Source organism: Ctenopharyngodon idella, chromosome 3 (genome assembly GCF_019924925.1).
Source record: "Ctenopharyngodon idella isolate HZGC_01 chromosome 3, HZGC01, whole genome shotgun sequence".
Classification (NCBI taxonomy): domain Eukaryota; kingdom Metazoa; phylum Chordata; class Actinopteri; order Cypriniformes; family Xenocyprididae; genus Ctenopharyngodon; species Ctenopharyngodon idella.
Window position 1 is genome coordinate 51,744,713 of NC_067222.1, and position 21,923 is coordinate 51,766,635.

The 21,923-nt window shown below is 40.9% G+C and overlaps 1 protein-coding gene across 10 annotated transcripts in view; it reads left to right on the top strand.

Annotated features, from left to right (window-relative positions):
- The window catches only part of LOC127508736 (stonustoxin subunit alpha-like), a 553,058-nt gene that overhangs the window by 395,894 nt on the left and 135,241 nt on the right, over positions 1-21,923 (top strand). The window contains exons 2-6 of one of the 10 annotated variants that reach the window (XM_051887040.1): positions 166-255; positions 331-468; positions 1,194-1,241; positions 2,147-3,932; positions 10,021-10,194. The exons of the other annotated variants lie outside the window; for them this stretch is intronic. Of the exons in view, the coding sequence (XP_051743000.1) occupies positions 186-255; positions 331-468; positions 1,194-1,241; positions 2,147-3,932; positions 10,021-10,194 (2,216 nt within the window). The 5' untranslated portion in view covers positions 166-185. The remainder of the gene's footprint in view (positions 1-165; positions 256-330; positions 469-1,193; positions 1,242-2,146; positions 3,933-10,020; positions 10,195-21,923) is intronic. 10 annotated transcript variants of the gene reach the window in all.

Here is a 21,923-nt window from a genome sequence, read left to right on the forward strand (position 1 = left end):
TTGCAATAGAATCGAAAGCATGTGAATAGTAATTGAATCGAATCATGAAAATTGTGTCAATACCCAGCCCTAATACTTGCAGCTATATTTTATTTGCTTGTTTATTTTTGGAAAGTGTCTGGTAACAGTGAAGCCATTTGAAACATTTTTCTTCATGTGCAACAGCATTGAGTCAGTGAAGGACGATGGCATCTGTTGATCAGCATTGTGACACACTAGATGAGCTGGAAGAAGACGAGCTGAAACACAAGGAAGGTAATGAAGAGAATAATATCAGTAATGTTAAAGTTGTCATTTAGGAAATGTAATTAATCTCTGTCTCTATTGCAGTCCTGATGAGCAGCAGCGCTCACACTGGAGTCAGTGTTTATCTGAGTGCTCAGACGGGAGCAACTGTAAATGCTCCTGTACTCGCTGGAAACACCATCACAGCCCCAGTGACCTTCATCATGAACCCTGCAGGAAACGGTATTATCACTATAGCTGTGCTTATTGAGACACACTGCTTATTAGCTGTCAGTTAATAGCTTAATAAGTTAAATAATGCTCAGTGATTGTGAATCCTTTTCCTCCTATTAAAGTTCATGTAAGAATTAGATTTCTCTTACTCTTCAGTTCAGTAAGATTGCTTTTCAGTTCCTCTCAGTCATCAATGGTCGGCGACTGTGAGAAATAATTGCCACACAAAAAGAGTCATGTTCCAAATCTTCAATATTTATTGAGCAGTATACAAAATTTATACTTTTCATAGAAAAAAAAAAAGACACCCCCATCCTGGATGTTGCCCTCCAGAGGGCGCACAAAGATAAAACCATAAAAGGAATCATTTCACAGTCAGAAATAACAATATGGAATATAACCTTGAACAAAGAAAAGGTGGCTAAAAATAAGAGGAAAAGAAACATATCTCTTGAAAACAACTTCTTATAAGGCAGTTATGGAAAAATACAAAAGAGGCTATGTGACATTTCTTCAGTCATACATATTCTCTATGGTGACTGAACATGAAAGGAAGTGATGGTCCCTTAAATTACACTCAGGAATAGAATAAAATAGCTGTAAAAGGCCTCTAAATCTCACAGTTCATTTTAAGATCATATTGTTCATAGTCAGACATGCTTTAGCTACAGTATTTTCTTTTGTGTATCTGTATTTTTTTTTTTTTACTTCCCACCTTTTCTCTCTTCTCACAGAGCCACAAAAAATCACAGAGACAGCAAAGAAAAACACAGAAGAGCAAGGTACAGCCTAAATATCAGTATTCTCTTAATGCTAGTTCACAATGCACCGACAGACATCGACCAACACCAATAGATATACACCAGGTTTTGTTCTGTTTGGCATCTGTTAGTGTTGGCCGGTGCACCATGTACAGACTGAACATGGTGATTGCTCAGTGTCAGTGTGTGCAGTGTGAACTAGCCTTTATGAAGTGTTTCAGAAGTGATTTAAACAGTTCAGATGTATTTGGATGTATGAATTTGGACACCAGTCGAGGGGCCTAATATACAGAAAATCTGTGTGTTTCATTCTAAATGTCTGTGTACAAACAAAAGGCGGAATCCATGAATGGATAACTTATACAACAATGTTTTTCACAGTTTTTACTTTACAAATCAGAGTTAACGTAGGACCATTTATAACTTTTTTAATCTAAACGCTGTCACGCAGTGGTTAGACAGGTCAGGGTTATTAATATTAGAACGGAGGTTAAGTGTGGGACGTGTGAGGGATGATGTACTGTATCACCAGAACTAACAAGCCAGCACCACTGACATTTTCAACAGCCAAATACCATTGGCTGTGACTGGCAATGACCAGTATACCTTACATACAAAAACTAGAGCAATCACTGCCAGTTGTTATTCGAACCCTATCCTCTGTACTGAGTTTACAATTTAGGCATTAAAAAAGTATATATGCCTGAATGACAGTTCTGATTTGAATGCTTAATGGTATTCCCTTCCATGGGTGTAATATGTAGTGAATTAAATGGAAGATCCGAGACTTCTGAGCTGTAATACTTTCAACAGTAATTTATTTACAATATGTTGAATACTGATCAGATCATGTTGATGTGAAAGCTTTGTAATGTTTCTTTTTTAAAATAAAATATGTTTTTGTTTTCCCTCATTTTTTATAACAGAGGATTTGATTCTGAAAAAAATTTTGGGAACTCACAAAACAGACATGAAGAAGAAAGTAGAATGTATTTTTGAGTGCAAGAAAGAAAATGAAAATGAAGCACATCTTATGGATGTTTACACAGAATTGTTCATCACAGAAGGAGATATGAAAGATGTCAATCAGGAACATGAGATTCTGAAGATTGATGATGCTTTCAAGTACAAAAAAACACAGGACAAACCAATCAAATGCAATGATATATTTACATTACTAAGAGGTAAAAATGAAGAAAAGATTGTGCTGACCAAGGGAGTTGCTGGCATTGGAAAAACTGTCTCTGTGCAAAAGTTCATCCTGGACTGGGCAGAAGGAAAAGCCAATCAAGATATACACTGTGTGTTCCTGCTTCCATTCCGAGAGATTAACTTTATGGCAAATGAAGATTTCAGTCTCCATGAGCTTCTGCTGGAATTTTATCCTGAACTGACGGACCTGAAGAAATCAAAGTTATATAAGGAATGCAAGCTAGCCTTTATATTTGATGGACTTGATGAGAGTCACCTGCCTTTGAATTTTAAAAGTAGACCATTGAACTCGGCTGAGAAAAAATCATCTGTAGATGTGCTGTTCACAAGTCTGGTCAAAGGAATTCTGCTTCCATCAGCTCTCGTCTGGGTGACCTCACGACCAGCAGCAGCCAATCAGATCCCTCCTCAGTATGTGGGTTTGTTCACAGAGGTGCAAGGATTCACTGACCAACAGAAGGAGGAGTACTTCAGAAAGAGAATCACAGATGAGACTCAGGCCTCCAAAATCATCTCACACATTAAGAAGTCTCGTAGTCTCTACATCATGTGTCACATTCCTGTGTTCTGCTGGATCACGGCCGCAGTACTTCAGGATATTCTCATCGGGAACAATACAGAGAACATCAGCACAACACTCACTGAAATGTACATTCACTTCCTACTGATACAGACAGACATGAAGAACCAGAAATATGATGAACAAGAAGAAAGAGAATACTCAAAGAACTTACAGTCAAATAGAGATATGATTTTGAAGTTAGCCAAGCTAGCTTTTGAACAGTTGAAGAAGGAAAACATTGTGTTTCATGAGGAAGATCTGAAAGAATGTGGTATTGATGTGAGTAAAGACACTGAGTTCACAGGAATGATCGCTGAGATCTTTAAGAGGGTACACAGCATTCATAAAGAAAAGGTCTTCTGCTTTGTGCATCTGAGTGTTCAAGAGTTCCTCGCTGCAGTGTATGTGTTCCTCTGTTACCTGAACAAGAACATGCAGGAGCTTCAGTTTTTCTTTGAGAAGCCAAAACAAAACATCACACTGCAGGAGCTACTAGAGAAGGCTGTTGATAAAGCCATGAAGAGTGAGAGAGGACATCTGGACCTGTTCCTGCGGTTTCTGATGGGAAATTCGCTGGGATCCAGTCAAAACCTTCTCAAAGGCCTGATCACACACACTGAAGACACCACAGAGAGCATCACACAAATAACTAAATATATTAAACAAGTACAAAACATGAATATCTCAGATGAAGCTTCAGTCAACCTCTTCTACTGCTTACTTGAGCTCAAGGATCATTCATTATATGAGGAAATCCAGAGATTCCTTAGTTCAGATGAACATCAAGGAAAAAAACTCTCAGCTTCAATGTGCACAGTGCTGACCTACATACTGCTGTCAGAGAAGGTGCTGGATGAGTTCAACCCAAAGAGTTTTACGTCGTCACGAATAGGCAACAAGAGGCTCATTCCAGCTGCGAGATGCTGCAGAAAAGCCCTGTGAGTAATTTTACTGATTGCTGTTTACTTAAAGCAAGGCTCAAAATTGCGACCATTTTAGTTGCATATGCTCCCTAAATTTAACGTGTGCGACCTTAAAATATATTTGGGAGCATTTGTGTGAGTGCAAATAATAGTTGAGGTGCGGCCTGTTTTCATTTCTGTACAAAACGTTTGCCTGCTGTGCCTGCTGTTAGCTGCTAATAGAGTGACCGGTCCACCGTTCTGTCACACAACCAATTAAACTTCATTTATATGTTCTTAAGTTTAAAACTGATTTTAGGTTGGTTAATATTAGCCATCAATCACCCCCTTTCACGGCGCTCCGTTGTCACATGACAGGGAGCTAGCGCGCAAAATATAAAGAGCTGAAGAGAGAAGATGAAAAGAACCGTTACACACGACTCGACATTAACACATACGTTTTTTTATTTAAAACATGATACAGTTAAGCAACATTGCACAACCAAGAGTAAGCCTGTTTCAGCTTTCTGATCTTCAGCAAGTGTTCTGTGTCTCCTGTCTGTCTTATTTGGTGTTGTTTGTCCCGTAGTTCAAACATATATATATGCTTTACTGTAATTATTTGTTCTGTTTTATTATTTGTTCTTATTTAGTTTATTTTTATTTGACAGTAGTAATTTTTTACCTAAACATAGCACATACCGAACCGTACCGAAACCGTGAGCCTAAAACCGTGATACAAACCGAACCGTGAGTAATCTGAACCGTTGCACCCCTAATATATATATATATATATATTAGAAATGGCGAGTGAAAGCAGCAAACTGAACTTTTTAGACCGTGCATTCCTCCCTGCCAGCGTTTTATCACGGAGGGAGATGGGAAATGCTGTATGGGAGCGGAGCATGCACGGTTAGCCCTTGAGAGGGCTGACTGCCCAGTGTGTGAAACAATTCCCCTCAAAACGTTTCGCTCCCGGCTGGCCCTTTTCTCTGAGAGCGGCCAGTTTGGCGTTCCCCATGGCTTAGGTCCCGCGGCTGCTGAGGCAGCTCGGCGTCTGCAGTCATGGGGTTCGCAGATGGACCTAGCGGCAGGGGTTAAGACGGCTGCGGCCCCTTCTTAGCCCTCAACCGCTGGGCCCAGTGCCCAACACCGGGATCCGGAAGCCCGCTCTGCGGCTACTTCCGCCCTGTGCAAGCCGTTGATGCTGAGTCCATCTGGCTCTGAGGAGGTGGATGTTCTCAGCATTGACTGTGAAATGAGTGATTTGGGTGACTCGCCAGCCCAATCACCACAGTATGAGGAGCTTGTGGAGGTTGTTTCTCGGGCAAGTTAGATGAGCGCTTCCTCCAGTCAGCTCAGCAACCTCCACGTCAGGGCTTGCCGTTCTTACAGGATCTCCACACTGAGGTGTCGAGATCCTGGAATAAGCAATATTATTCCAGGCTTTCGAGCCCCACCTCATCATTATTCCTCTCTGGTGGGGCTCAAACAGAATGGTTATGGGACGATGCCCAGGGTTGAAGAAACCCTGGCTGCATATTTGTCACCTGACGCTGCGTCGTCCCTCTAAGCTACGACACTGCCTACCAAACCATGCTGAACTACGTCATCTTTGGTGGGCAAGGCGCATATGGCAGCAGGTCAGGCCGGTGCCAGTTTACACACTATGGCCATTTTACAAGCTTATCAGGCCAACCTGCTGAGGGACTTGGATGAGGCTGATGAGGTACGGCCCGACGATATTAAAGAGCTTCGTCGGGCCACTGATTTATCTCTCCGTGCCACAAAGGAGACGGCTCGTGCCATCAGCCGCTCCATGGCAGCTTCAGTGGCAATGGAAAAACACCTCTGGTTGAACCTCTTGGGCATTAAGGAGAGGGATAGAACTTTTCTCCTTGATGCCCCGCTGTCGTCATCTGGTCTCTTTGGCGAGAGATTTCAGGAGTCAAAAAAACAGGTGGTAGTATTTCAGAGGTTCATCCTGCTGAAGTCCAAGTCCCAGGGGTCTGCAGCCAAGGAGCAGCCCCGCCCATATACGCCTAGCTCCTCGTACCGGCAGGCACAGAAAGAGAGTGTTGCCTCTCGAGCACCCCCTGCAAAACCTAAGGCGCAGAAGCAACACTCTCAACCGAAGCCCCAAAGGGAGAAGACGGATATGAGGAATGTCATTCTTTTCAGACGGGCTTCAGGAAAGAGGTCCTGATGATCATGTCAGGCCTCTAAGGGCGCCCCCTCCAGGGCAGGAGCTCATTATAGCTTCTCCTCGGTGGAGCCCTCAGGAAATCGATTTGTCAACCCCGCCACCCTCAGCGCTTCGGGGCACAACGATTTTCAACTAACCCAAACCTCAGTGTTCACACACTCTTGTGACTCTGGGGGGGTTCGCTCTCAGTAGAGAGCCCTGTAGAAAAATTATATCGGTTGAACCCTGCCGCAGACGCGCTTCAGGGCACCAAACCTGCTCCATCGAATGGCTGAGGCTGGTACCCTTAGTGAATTTCCTATCAGCATGGGAAAATCTAGCCAATGTGTCAAGTTGGGTCACTCGCACTGTTCGCAAGGGCTACAGACTTCAGTTCGGGTCTTGCCCGCCAAGGTTCAACGGAATTTTGAACACAGTGGTGGGCCCCAAGCAGACACAAGTGATAGAGGAGGAGGTTCAGTCTCTACTGGCAAAGGGGGCCATAGATATCATCCATCCCCCCCACCCGAGAGAAAAACCGTGCTCTACAGCCGGTATTATATAGTTCTGAATTAAGATATAGGATTGCATCCTATTATAGATCTTAGTCAGCTCAACCACTCTCTGAGGAGATTTTGGTTCAAGATGCTGACGTTGCCTCTCATTGTGAGTCAAATCAAGTCCGAGGACTGGTTTGTCACGATAGACTCGAAGGATGCATATTTCCACATTTCCATCCTTCCGGAACACAGGAAGTTCCTGAGGTTCGCTTTCTGGGGCGTAGCGTACCAATATTGGGTCCTTCCATTTGGCCTAGCTCTCTCTCCTCGCACATTCACGAAGTGCATAGATGCTGCTCTAGCACCTCTCAGACTTCAGGGAATTCGGGTGCTCAACTATATAGACGACTGGCTGGTGTTAGCTCAGTCTCAAGAGCTGGCAGCACAGCATCGAGATGTTGTGCTCAACCATATTAAACGCCTGGGGCTGAGATTGAATGCGAAAAAGAGCATGCTAACTCCTGTCCAGAGGACGGGGTATCTAGGAGTGATATGGGACTCGGATATGATGAAGGCACAGTTGTCTCTTGCACGAATCGAGTCGATTCTGGCGATGGTGTCCAGACTCAAGCTAGGCCAATCCATCACTGTAAAACAGTTTCAGAGACTGTTAGGGCTCATGGCAGCGGTGTCCAACATGATACTTTTGGCCTACTGTACTTGAGACCATTATAGTGGTGGCTCAGGACCAGAGGGTTTTCCCCGAGGGGCAACCCATTTCGTACGATTCGTTCCTTGGTCATAAGGAAGAAACACTGGTTCCTGTCTCAAGGCCCGGTGTTGGGGGCGTCCTGTCATCGCAATGTAGTCTCGACAGACACATCCAACACGGGGTGGGGGGCGGTCATGGAAGGCTGCTCTACCCAAGGTCTGTGGAGCGGAAAGCATGTTTCTTGGCACATAAATTGCCAAGAGATGTTAGCGGTTTGGCTAGCCTTGAAGCATTTTCTCCCAGACCTCAGAGGCAACCATGTCCTAGTTCGAATAAACCAGGGAGGTCTGAGGTCGCGCCCCTTATGCAAGCTGGTGCGTCAGATCCTCCTTTGGTTTCTGAGAGCAATGTATATCCCAGGACATCTGAATGTGGGAGCAGATGTCCTGTCGAGGCAGGGGCTGAGGCCCGGGGAATGGAGACTGCACCCTGAGATGGTGCAGCTCATTTGGATAAAGTTTGGATAGGCGCAGGTGGATCTCTTCGTGAGCCAAGAGAGCTTGCACTGTTCTCTGTGGTTCTCGCTTGCTCATCCAGCTCCCCTGGGGCTGGACGCTATGGTACAACCATGGGCGAGGCTGCGGCTGTACGTATTTCTAGAGAGAGTTCGGCAGGACGGGGTCAGGCTGCTGCTGGTAGCCCCGTGCTGGCCGGCCCGAGTGTGGTTCACGGACATAATAGCTCTCCTCGACGGTCTCCCGTGGTAGATTCCTGTCAGGAGAGATCTTCTGACTGAGGCCGAGGGCTCAATATTTCACCCTTGGCTGGAGATGTGGAAACTTTGGGTCTGGCCCCTGAGGGGGACCAGCTCATAAATGCAGGTCTCTCTGCTGAGGTGGTAGAGACCATACTTAACTCTAGAGCTCCCTCCACGAGGAAATTATATATTCTAAAGTGGAGAGTGTTTTCTACATGGTGTAGGAGGAGTCAACTCGACCCAGTTAACTGCCCAGTGGCTTCAGTGCTGGAATTCCTCCAGGACCGGTTTTCAGCTGGTCTTACACCATCTACTTTAAAGGGTTAGTGGCAGCTATATCTGCCTTCCATACACCTTTTAGATGGTGCATTTCTAGGAAGACACCATCTAATAATTTGTTTCCTCCGTGGAGCTTTGAGGATGAGGCCTACGGTTCAAATCAGGATTCCCTCTTGGGATCTGACTGTCGTTTTAGAAGGGTTATCCTTGGCACCCTTCGAGCCCTTGGACACAGCTTCAGACAAATTTGTCACACTTAAGATGGCGTTTTTGTTGGCTATTACGTCCCTCAAAAGAGTTGGGGACTTACAAGCTCTCTCTGTGGCTCCATCTTGTTTGGAGTTTGCCCCTGGCGGTGTTAAAGCTATCCTGCACCCTAGACCGGGTTACAAACCTAAAGTACCCACTAATGTGGCTAGGTCCACAGTCCTCCAGGCCTTCCATCCTCCTCTAACGTCGGCTGAATGCGCGAGGCTGCAGTCGCTCTGTCCGGTCAGAGCCCTCCAGGTCTATGTCAGAAAGACCTCTCAATGGAGAAAATCAGATCAACTGCTAGTATGCTTCAGGCCCCCAAAAAAGGGTTGCCCGGCTACTAAACCTACCATCAGCAGGTGGATTGTAGAGGCCATATCCACGGCATATGAGGTGCGTGGGTTGCCTTCACCTCTGCCTCTTAGGGCCCATTCCACACGGAGTATGGCATCATCCTTTGCACTATGGTCGGGGGCCTCCCTCCAAGATATTTGTGATGCGGCGGGTTGGTCTTCCCCACACACCTTCATAAGGTCCTATAGTTTGGACCTGTCGGCCACACCAGGCTCTCAGTTACTTATGTCCTAGTTTGTGCCATTTTTGCTTCACATCAGGCATTCTGTCAGTATGGCGATGAGGGTATTCGTTCCCCAAAACGTTGCCATGGTGACGCAGCGTCTCGTTCCCCTCTCAGGGAACCATGGTTACAGTAACCTGAGATGTTTTCTTTCATTACTGAATTGCATTCATTGCGTCATTATTGAATGAATCATCCATTCAAACTAATCGTTTCAATGAATGACTCAATTACTCACTCATTTACATGTTCACCTGCTGCCACCTACTGGCTGTTAAGTTTAATGTTTAAAACAATCTCATAACATTACTTAATGCAGTTGTAATTTTTCAGTGAAAATTATTTAATTTGACTGGTAACAGCCCTATAGTATCTTATTATTCTAATTGCATTTATTGATCAAATATAAGAATTTAAAATGAAAGATGAAGCATTTAATGAGATTAGGGGAAAAAACCTTTATAAAAGTAAAAAAAAAAATGTCCTTGGGGTAAATACCACAAATATGCAGATTTAAATGTCAAAGCTGAGTGAACACTGATGAGAATGTTGCTTCAGTAAATTATATTTACTACACAAAAATCTATTTTTTTTCCAGACAAGCAACTTTTTTATTTGGACAAACGAATGACAAGGTTTTTTAGTTGTGGTGCTTCTAAATTTTTGCTGGTGCTCCTAACTTTTTGAAGTTGGGAGCACCAGTCCTACCAAGTAAAAAAGTTAATTTCAAGCCCTGTAAAGGATTTATTCTACAACAATTGAATATAAAAATACTGGCTGTCCTGATTACGAAGGGTAAAATGTGTTATTGGAAAACTCTGAACATCCGAAAATAATCTGGGTAAATGTTCTGTTTTGGCAGGTTTGACAGTTGTGGTCTTGATAAAACATGCTGTGAAACTGTATCTTCAGTTCTACAATCATCAAACTGCCATCTGAGAGAGTTGGACCTGAGTAGCAATCACCTGATGGATCTAGGAATGAAGCTGCTCTCTGATGGACTGAAGAGTTCACACTGTCAACTGAACATACTGAGGTTTGGCATTCACATTTGCTCATTTATTATGTTCAGATATGTGGATGAATTGCTGTTTCATAATTATGACTAGCAGATATTTTCCCATCTGCAGTGGTGTGAAAAAGTGCTTGCCCCCTTCCTGATTTTTATTTTTTTGCATGTTTGTCACACTTTAATGTTTCAGATCATCAAACAAATTTAAATATGAATCAAAGATAACACAAGTAAAAACAACATGCAGTTTTCAAATGAAGGTTTTTATTATGAAGGGAAAACAAAATCCAAACCCACATAGCCCTGTGTGAAAAAGTGCTTGCCCCTAAACCTAATAATTCGGGCCACCCTTAGCAGCAACAACTGCAATCAAGCATTTGCGATAACTTGCAATGAGTCTGTTACAGCGCTGTGGAGGAATTTTGACTCACTCATCTTTGCAGAATTGTTGTAATTCAGCCACATTGGAGGGTTCTTGAGCATGTACTGCCTTTTTAAGGTCATGCCACAGCATCTCAATAGGATTGAGGTCAGGACTTTGACTAGGCCACTCCAAAGTCTTCATTTTGTTTTTCTTCAGCCATTCAGAGGTGGACTTGCTGGCGTGTTTTGGATCATTGTCCTGCTGCAGAACCCAAGTTCACTTCAGCTTGAGGTCACGAACAGATGGCCAGACATTGTCCTTCAGGATTTTTTGGTAGACAGCAGAATTCATGGTTTCATTTATCACAGCAAGTCTTCCAGGTCCTGAAGCAGCAAAACAGCCCCAGACCATCACATTACCACCGACCATTTTATACTGTTGGTATGATGTTCTTTTTCTGAAATGCTGTGTTACTTTACGCTAGGTGTAATGGGACACACACCTTCCAAAGCATTCAACTTTTGTCTCGCCAGTCCACAGAGAATTTTCCCAGAAGTCTTGGGGATCATCAAGATGTTTTCTGGCAAAACTGAGACGAGCCTTTATGTTCTTTTTGCTCAGCAGCGGTTTTCGTCTTGGAACTCTTTTTGATCAGTGTCTTTCTTATGGTGGAGTCATGAACACTGACCTTAACTGAGGCAAGTGAGGCCTGCAGTTCTTTGGATGTTGTTGTGGGGTCTTTTGTGACCCCTTGGATGAGTCATCGCTGTGCTCTTGGGGTAATTCCGGTCGGCCGGCCACTCCTGGAAAGGTTCACCACTGTTCCATGTTTTCGCCATTTGTGGATAATGGCTCTCACTGTGGTTTGCTGGAGTCCCAAAGCTTTAGAAATGGCTTTATAACCTTTTCCAGACTGATAGATCTCAATTACTTTCTTTCTCATTTGTTCCTGAATTTCTTTGGATCTCAACATCATGTGTAGCTTTTGAGGATGTTTTGGTCTACTTCACTTTGTCAAGCAGGTCCTATTTAAGTGATTTTTTGATTGCGAACAGGTGTGGCAGTAATCAGGCCTGGGTGTGGCTAGAGAAACTGAACTCAGGTGTGATAAACCACAGTTAAGTTATGTTTTAACAGCAGGGGGCAAGCACTTTTTCACACAGGGCCATGTGGGTTTGGATTTTGTTTTCCCTTCATAATAAAAACCTTAATTTAAAAACTGCATGTTGTGTTTACTTGTTTTATCTTTGATTCATATTTAAATTTGTTTGCTGATCTAAAACATTAAAAGTGTGACAAACATGCAAAAAAAAAAAAAAAAAAAAAAACAGGAATGGGGCAAGCACTTTTTTCACACCACTGTATATTGCAGTATTAATGTATCAATGACATTTTTTTCCCAAGGACACAAGGCAGGCAATGCATACTCAAAAAAACTTGATAAGAAAACAATCAGTGTTCCCAAACATCCTGGACAATAGAGCTGCAGAATATAATCGCATTTGCATCACAATGCTAAGTGAACAATTTTGTATCAATGCATAAATACAAAACAATTTTTTTAAAATTAATTAAATAGGCCTATCATCCCTAGTGAGAAATAAATATACTAAAATCTATTTTAAATACATTTAATTTATTCTAAGTGTACTACAATTGCATTTACATTTGCATGTGCTTAATATAAATACCCTGCAATTGTACTTTAAGTATACCAATTTAGTATACTAAAAGTCTGCTAAACTGTAACAAGTATTTTTGTGTTGAGGTCCAACTAAAGATATACTTGATTATGCTAAAGTGGAACTATTGCAAGTATACTTTAGTACAAGTATATATATCTTGCATTCAAATTATACAGTGATCATACTAATCCTTACTAATAAGCTTAGACATTTTAGGCTTAATATTTAGAAATATGCATTGTGCATTGAGAGATGAAGCGCGCAGAGACAATCGGCAGAGGAATGTTACGGATGATTATATTTCATCCGCACACACAGAAACACAAGCAGTTCTGCACGTTCACATTTTTCCACCAATGAACGGAACGATCTGTGTTTTAGTGCGTGCACAAGAATAAAACTAATGGGCCAGTTTATGCAATCGCTTCATGTTGCGTTAATGACAATTCATGTCAGGTAAAAGGGAAGCAAAACATTCTTGATATTTAATGTTGCTTCTAATGGTTTTAATTCTTCAACAGCTTAAAGTGTAATGCACGTTCGTGTTTTATAGCAACAGCAGGGGCGGTGCTAGCAATTTTGGGCCCTATGAAAGAATTTGAGATTGGGGCCCCTACTGCACCCATTCCACACCAAACATACAAGTCAGTCTAGCTATCCAAAATCTTTGTCTGCAATTTAATAATAATGAACTATTACTTTTGCTATTTCTTTTGACCACTAGGAATCAGTATTTAGTCAGAGCTCCCATGGCTGTAGCTAGCACTAGCAAATGATTTATTATGCAAATGTAAATATAATAGAAAAATACAGTACAGTAATCAAATATTCATATTCATACATTCTTAAACAAAACCAATTGTTTAGTCAAAAATTCAAGAAGGTCCATATTTTAAAGCTCTTTCTAACTTGTACTCTGCCTTAAAATAACATTGTTCTTGTAATTGTTAACTATAGCATTTGTTACAATAAGGATATAATTACAGGTAAGACTATTTTTTCTTTCTTTTATGAAAAATAGCAACACAGAAACTATAGCTACAACATGCCACAGCTGTAATATAAATCTTTAGTGAAAAGATCAACAGGCCGTTTCACATTTATTTTCACGCACCACTTACTGTTAATAATTTTGTCGGCGATTCACAGTCTTTTAATCCATATAATTTGTGCTGTCATTAATAGTTGTCATTAATAATGTCTGTGTGCTTATAGCTGTACTTGTAACAGTATATAGAGAAGACAAAGTGACACCGGTTTAGCGTAGTTTATATCTGCGTGGTGGTGCAACAGGTCAGCCGAGTGCTCTTGTGCGACAGCGGCCCACGTGAACCGGGTTTGATTCCAGCCCGTACTGGATCCTGTATTCAATATACATATACATCTGTTCCCATTGTCTCACTGATGTTCACTGGATAGGTAAGTTACTGGTATACTGGGCTGTCTGTAAAAGGCATATTCTAAAGCTCTAACTTTATTTATAAAGATTACTTTATTGTAGCCTATTTGAAGCACACTATAATGATGCCATTAGCACACTACATGTTACCTTGGAATGCCATTGCAATGTGTTTTAAAATCACTAAAAGTTTGTTTGTTAATGATAATATTAATGTCAAGTCAAGTCAAGTCACCTTTATTTATATAGCGCTTTTTACAATGTAGGTTGTGTCAAAGCAGCTTTACATTGATAACTGGTACATTGTTTGGCTGCACAGCAGCTCTTAAAGAATAGTGTCAATGCAGGCAGATCAAAGCACTGTTGAATATCAAATGTCAAGTCAAGTGTCCCCAACTAAGCAAGCCAGAGGCGACAGCGGCAAGGAACCCAAACTCCATCAGGTGACATTAGGTGGCAGACAAGTGGCAAATTGGTGTTAAAATGGAGAAAAAAACCTTGGGAGAAACCAGGCTTAGTCGGGGTGCCAGTTCTCCTCTGGCCAACAGTGCTTTGTTACAATTCAGGTTGCTATCATAAGTCCAATAGGATCGCAACATTAAAAGTATTTATTTCAGTTCCATCCAATTGAGGATCGTATTGAGGATCACGCTGGTATGGACGGTTGTTGAGGAACTGTGTCATGGCTGTCGTGTCGATGAGGCCCTTACAGTGGATGATCTAGTTGACTCAATCTCTGCTGATACGTCAGGGCTGCGTTGTGGTCGTGTTAAGGTACAGGTCCTTGGTCTCACCTGGATACGGCCCGGATCCGGTTGACTACGGTGAACCTCGGGATAAACAGAAAGACTACTATTAGCGTAGATGCCATTCTTCTTCTGATGTAACGAGTACATCAGGTGTTATAGGAAGTGTTCCCGGTTCCAGCTGACCTAATTTATGCAGCCTAATAATCCTTTAACGGATTTGAAAATATAAATTGGTTATGTGTTATGTGTATGCCAGGTTAAAGAGATGCGTTTTTAGTCTAGATTTAAACTGACAGAGTGTGTCTGCTTCCCGAACAATGCTAGGAAGATTGTTCCAGAGTTTAGGTGCCAAATAGGAGAAGGATCTACCACCTGCAGTTGATTTTGATATTCTAGGTATTATCAGCTGGCCTGAATTCTGAGATCGCAATAGACGTGAAGGACTATAATGAATTAGGAGCTCGCTCAGGTACTGGGGAGCTAAACCATTTAGTGCTTTGTAAGTAATTAGCAAGATTTTAAAATCTATACGATGTTTAACAGGAAACCAATGCAGTGTTGACAGAACTGGGCTAATATGGTCATACTTCCTGGTTCTAGTAAGAACTCTAGCTGCTGCATTTTGTACGAGCTGTAGTTTATTTATCAGGCGAGCAGAACAACCACCCAGTAGAGCATTACAGTAATCTAGCCTTGAGGTCATGAACGCATGAACTAACTGTTCTGCATTTTTCATTGAGAGCATATGTCGTAGTTTAGATATATTTTTAAGATGGAAGAATGCGGTTTTACAGATGCTAGTAACATGGCCTTCAAATGAAAGATTGGTATCAAAGAGCACACCCAGGTTCCTAACTGACGACGAAGACTTAACAGAGCAGCCATCAAGTGTTAGACAATATTCTAGGTTATTACGTGAAGAAGTTTTTGGTCCAAAAATTAGAATCTCTGTTTTTTCTGAATTTAGTAGTAGGAAATTACTGGTCATCCAATTTTTTATATCAGCTATGCATTCCGTTAATTTTGTGAATTGGTAAGTTTCGTCAGGGCGCGAAGAAATATAGAGCTGAGTATCATCAGCGTAACAGTGAAAACTAACGCCATGCTTCCTAATGATATCTCCCAAGGGTAGCATGTACAGAGTGAACAGCAACGGTCCCCTAGTACTGAGCCTTGTGGTTCTCCATATTGAACTTGTGATCGATATGACATGTCTTCGTTTACTACTACAAACTGATAACGGTCAAATAAGTATGATTTGAACCATGACAATGCAATTCCACTAATGCCAACATAATTTTCGAGTCTATTTAAAAGAATATTGTGATCAATAGTGTCAAATGCTGCACTAAGATCCAGTAACACTAATAGAGAGATACAACCACGATCTGATGATAAGAGCAAATCATTAGTAACTCTAATGAGAGCAGTCTCAGTACTATGGTACGGTCTAAATCCTGACTGGAAATCCTCACAGATACCATTTCTTTCTAAAAAGGAACATAGTTGTGATGATACTGCCTTTTCTAGTATTTTTGACAGAAAAGTGAGATTTGAGATCGGCCTGTAGTTTTTAAGATCAGCTTAAAAGTTTTTGGTACGTATCCTAATGATAAAGATGAATTGACGATATTGAGAAGAGGATCTATGACCTCTGGAAGTATTTCTTTCAATAGCTTAGTCGGTATAGGGTCTAACATACATGTTGATTTTGATGATTTAACAAGTTTAGACAATTCTTCCTCTCCTAAAGCAGTAAATGAATTGAATTTTTCCTCAGGGACACTACAATGCACTATCTGACACGACACTGTAGTAGACGGTTGCATGGTTATTATTTTTTCTCTAATATTATCAATCTTGCAAGTAAAGAAGTTCATAAAGTCATTACTGCTGTGCTCTTTGGAAACATCAGAAGTTGAAGCTTTATTTCTTGTTAATTTAGCCACTGTATCAAATAAATACCTATGGTTGTGTTTATTTTCTTCTAAGAGTTTTGAAAAATAGTCAGATCTAGCAGGTTTTAAGGCCTTTCTGTACTCAATCATTCTCTCTCTCCACGAAATACTTCTAGTTTTGATTTCTTCCAGCTGCGCTCCATTTTTCTGGCTGCTAACTTTAGGGCCCGAGTGTGCTCATTGTACCATGGCATTGGATTAATTTCCTTAATCTTTTTTAAACGCAAAGGAGCAACTGAGTCTAATGTGCTGGAAAAGACAGAGGCAATAGTTTCTGTTGCAACATCGAGGTCTTCTAAGCTGTCTGGTATGCTAAGGCGATGAAAATGATCAGGAAGATTATTTATAAAGCAATCTTTAGTGGTAGAAGTGATGGTTCTACCATATTTATGGCATGGAGGCAGTTTAGCCGCCTTGACTAAATGTAGTATACACGAGACTAGATAATGATCTGAGATGTCGTCACTCTGCTGCAGAATTTCAACAGCATCAATATCGATTCCATGTGACAATATTAGATCTAAAGTATGATTACGACAATGAGTGGGTCCTGACACATGTTGTCTAACACCAATAGAGTTTAGAATATCTGCAAATGCCAATCCTAATGCATCTTTTTTATTATCTACATGAATATTAAAATCACCAACAACAAGGACTTTATCTGCAGCTAGGACTAACTCTGATAGAAAGTCTGTATTGTGTCCTGGTGGCCTGTATACAGTAGCCAGCACAAATGTCAACTTACATAATGTTACGTAAAGTACCATAGTTTCGAAGGAATTATATTTGAAAGACTTCTGACTAATACTGTAAATATTACTATAGATTACAGCAACACCTCCCCCTTTGCCTTTCTGACGGGCATTGTGTCGATAATCATAACCTTGAGGACTAGACTCATTTAAAGTAATGTAATGGTCCGGTTTTAGCCAGGTTTCTGTCAAACACAGCACATCTAGATTATTATCTTTGATAATATCATTAACAATAAGTGATTTTGAAGAAAGGGATCTAATATTTAACAACCCGAGTTTTATCATTTGTTTAGCATTATTATCTCTATTTTTTATTTGTTGAACATCAATTAAATTTTTACCATTAAATGGGTTTGGAAGTTTTTTGTTTTTACTAATTCGGGGTACAGACACAGTCTCTATTTGAAAATATCTAGGTGTAAGAGTTTCTATGTGTTGGGAGTTATCTGAATTTTCTGACTTCTGTAACGTGAGGCAGCTAGCAGACGGTCGGGTTAGCCAGTCTGTCTGCTTTCTGACCTGGGCCCCAGTTTGTCATGTTTCAGTTCTAAGACTATGTGCCATATTACTAGAGAGAAGAGCAGCACCATCCCGGGAGGGATGAATACCATCTCTTTTTAACAGGTCAGGTCTGCCCCAAAAACTTTTCCAATTGTCTATGAAACCTATATTATTTTGCGGACACCACTTAGACAGCCAGCCATTGAGTGATGATAATCTGCTAACTATCTCATCACTCCGACGAACAGGAAGGGGGCCAGAGCAAATTACTTCTCCTGACATTGTACTTGCGAGTTCACATACCTCTTTAATGTTAATTTTAGTGATCTCCGACTGGTGAAGTCGAACATCATTAGTGCCGACGTGAATAATAATCTTAGAGTATTTACGATTAGCATTAGCCAGCACTTTTAAATTTGCTTTGATGTCAGGTGCTCTGGCTCCCGGCAAACATGTGACTATGGTGGCTTGTGTCTCTATTTTCACGTTCCGTGTAATAGAATCGCCAATAACTAGGGTACTTTCTTCAGGATTCTCAGTGGGTGTATCACTGAGTGGGGAGAACCTGTTTGATGTTCTTATTGGAACGGAAGAGTGGTGTTTTCCGCGGCTAGGCCGCCTCACCGTTACCCAAGTGCCCTGCTGCGCGGGCTCTACAGCCGGAACCGAACAATGTACAGAGTTCACTAAGCTAGTCGCATCCAAAACAGTATCTGAAGCCCTTGCATTCTTACTATCCTCGATTAAAGTTTGGATGCGTGTCTCTAATTCTGAGATTCTCTCTGTCAGCCTGACTATTTCCCTACATTTATGACATGTAAATCCCTCGTCGCTGACAGAGAGAGCTATGGTAAACATGTGGCAAATGGAACAGGTAGCAATGCTGGGAGAGGATGACATGACTCACCGTGTTTGTAGACTGATCCGACTTACCACAGCTGTTTGAAGAACGCGTTGAAAAAGGAGCGCGCGAGAGACTGTTAACAAGTTAACAAGCTAGCGCTGCAAATGCAAATGCGTTGTAACAGCGATTTAGATTCAAAGATTACAAGCTAGCGACGTCAGATTAGTGTGGTAGGCAATATTACATATAAGGTAATAAAAAAATAAGCAACAATGAATAAAAGTAAGAGATTCAAAACAAAGCTATACGGAGTTACAGACGCAAACCAATCTGAGCAGCGAGCAGCGAGGCAGACAGGAGCAATGTATGTTCAGCACTCTTACAATGTAATTGAATTGCAATTCTAATGTCACCAAAATACATTTAAAGTTTATGCTGAGTGAATTATGCATTTCAAAACTTAAATACAAGAGTATATTTAAAGTGTACTTAAGTATACTTGGAATAGTTCCACTTTAGCACAAACAAGTATATTTAATACAACTTTAGTTGAACTTCAGCACTGCTTTTGGAAACTAAAATGCATTTAGTACAAAATTAGTTGTTCCAATTTAGCAGACTTTAAGTATTTCAATTTATAGCATGCCACAAGTACATTTAGTTATACTAAAGTACATACAAATAAATTGTGCTTAAGTATACTATTTTTTTCACTAGGGATACTTATTAATGTTCATTTTATTGTACATTTTTATTGTAAATAAAGTACTCTTATTATAGGAATTATTATTTTAAAAAAGTTGCGTATGTCCTTCGTAAGCAAAGCACTTGCATCTGATGTTTCAATTTCGGTTTTCACAAGATGAGGATAAAACAGTTTCACATCGGATAAGTTATTGCAATTTATGTTTTCAAACGTGTCTCTACGCAGTGAACCGGTGCAATCAAATGTGACGCGTTCAGTGAGGAGTACAGCCACATGACTGCTCTGTTTAGTTGTTATATTATCTAAATACTTATTTTTCTCTCATTTTGTGTGTATTTTGTGAAGAAACCTTTGCACTGTTTTTATTTTCGTTGCACAAGACAATTTTCATAATTGTTTTCATTCCTTGCAACACTATTTGTTTTTATTCATGTTCAGATTGAAAATATATTTCTCTAATAAGTCACTTTTGCTTTAGTGTTCTGTTGTATAACTTTTTTTTTTTTTGTATTAATTTTACTCCCTAGTCTTTTTTGGACACACATTATCAATAAATAAAGTACACTTGTTTATCCCTAAAGAGTAATATTGTAGTTTTATCTAGAGTAATATTGTAACAAATGGCTATAACTTGCTTAGATATTGTTACATTTAGACAAAATTTCATCAAATATAACTTTTTAAAAGAAAAAAAAAATCAAACTTAATGAGGTTTTGTGTGAGTTTACAGTGAAAAACACTAGATTTTTGCTGGTGTTTTTTTGAAATTCTGGGAATTTTATCCATTCTCAGACAAAATAAATGTAAAATTGGCACTTTAAATGAGCTAAACTGAACCTTCAAGTTGTCCTTGATATATGGCACTTAATGCTGACTGCTAGAATGGAGAAAAGTGCAGGCGAGTCAGGAGCCCCAAAAATGCTCTAGGTCTTTAAGGGTTAAATTACCATTCTCAGGGTATAAATACTAGGTTTAGGTCAGTAATCCCAACAGCAGTCATGGGGAAGTCTGCTGACTTGACAGTTGTGCAGAAGATGATCATCAAGACCCTCTACAATGAGGGTAAGCCACAGAGGGTCACTGCTGAAACGCACACAGACGTCTTCAGGAAATGGGCTACAACTGTCACATTACATGTACTAAGCCACTTCTGAACCAAAGACAACGTCGGAAGCGTGTTATCTGGGCTAAGGAGAAAATGAACTGGACTGTTGCTCAGTGGTCCAAAGTGCTCTTTTCAGATGAAAGTAAATTTTGCATTTCATTTGGAAATCAAGGTCCCAGAGTCTGGAGGAAGAGTGGAGAGGCACAGAAACCATGTTGCTTGAAGTCCAGTGTGAAGTTTCCACAGTCAGTGATGATTTGGGCTGCCATGTCATCTGCTGGTGTTGGTCCACTGTGTTTTCTGAAGTCCACAGTCAACGCAGCCATCTTACCAGGAAATTTTAGAGCACTTCATGCTTCCTTCTGCTGATTTTATTTTCCAGCAGGATTTGGCACCTGCCCACACTGCCAAAGGTACCAAAAGCTGGTTCAGTGACCATGTGCTTGATTGGCCAGCAAACTCGCCTGACCTGAACCCCATAGAGAATCTATGGAGTATTGTCAAGAGGAAGATGAGAGACACAAGACCCAACAATGCAGATGAGCTGAAGGCCGCTATCAAAGCAACCTGGGCTTCCATTACACCTGAGCAGCGCCACAGGCTGATTGCCTCCATGCCACGCTGCATTGGTGCAGTACTTAAAGCAAAAGGAGCCCCTACCAAGTATTGAGTACATATACAGTAAATTAACATACTTTCCAGAAGGCCAACAACTCATTTTGGTCTTATGAAGTATTCTAATTTGTTGAGATATTGAATTGGTGGGTTTTTGTTAAATGTGAGCCAAAATCATCGCAATTAAAAGAACGAGTTCCACAATTTGAGTTGAATTACTGAAATAAATTAACTTTTCCATGTCATTCTAATTTATTGAGATGCACCTGTATATTGTGTTTGTTATACTGTTTGTTATTTGCATCTTTGTTCTCATTTTTAATAACATAAAATAACACAAATAACTATATTGTGATTATTAGTATAATAATTATTATTAAGAATTGGAGGAAAAGACGTATCGTGATTTGCTTTATAATTGAATCGCTACCCTTTGAATTGTAATCAAATCACATCGTGAGGCAAGTGAACATTCACACCTCTATTGTGAAACCTGGAATTTTTTAATGCAGTTTCCTTTCATGAGAACTCGAGCTGCGTTGAGATACTGTGGGAACACCTCTGCGTGATTGCGTCATGAAGCACATGAGTAATCAGTCCAATGGCGTGACAGAGCGCCATAGGCGGGTGACGTCATGGACCAGGAAACTATAAAGCATACCCAAAACAAAAAACGCTAGCTAGTGTGTCTTCAGTCTGCGCTCTGTGTAACTCTGTCTGTCATGTTTATTGTTGTCTGTCAAAGCACAATAAATATATAATATAATGGCGAGCAAACGAGCAGACCTGTGGCGAAAGTCAGAGCAACTGTTTGTCTGTTTCGGGTCATCCAGGAGAGGGTGTCCCACATCTAAGCAGAGAATGAGCAAGTGGGTAGTTGAGGCTGTCTCACTCACTTATGAGTCTACCGGACAGCCCTCACCTTTGTCTGTCTGGGCATGTTCTACTAGGAGTATGGCTGCTTCTAAAGCTTTAATTTCGGGAGTTTCCCTTCATGACATTTGTGATGTGGCAGGCTGGTCCTCACCGCACACCTTTGTCAGGTTTTATAACCTGGATTTGGGCTTCA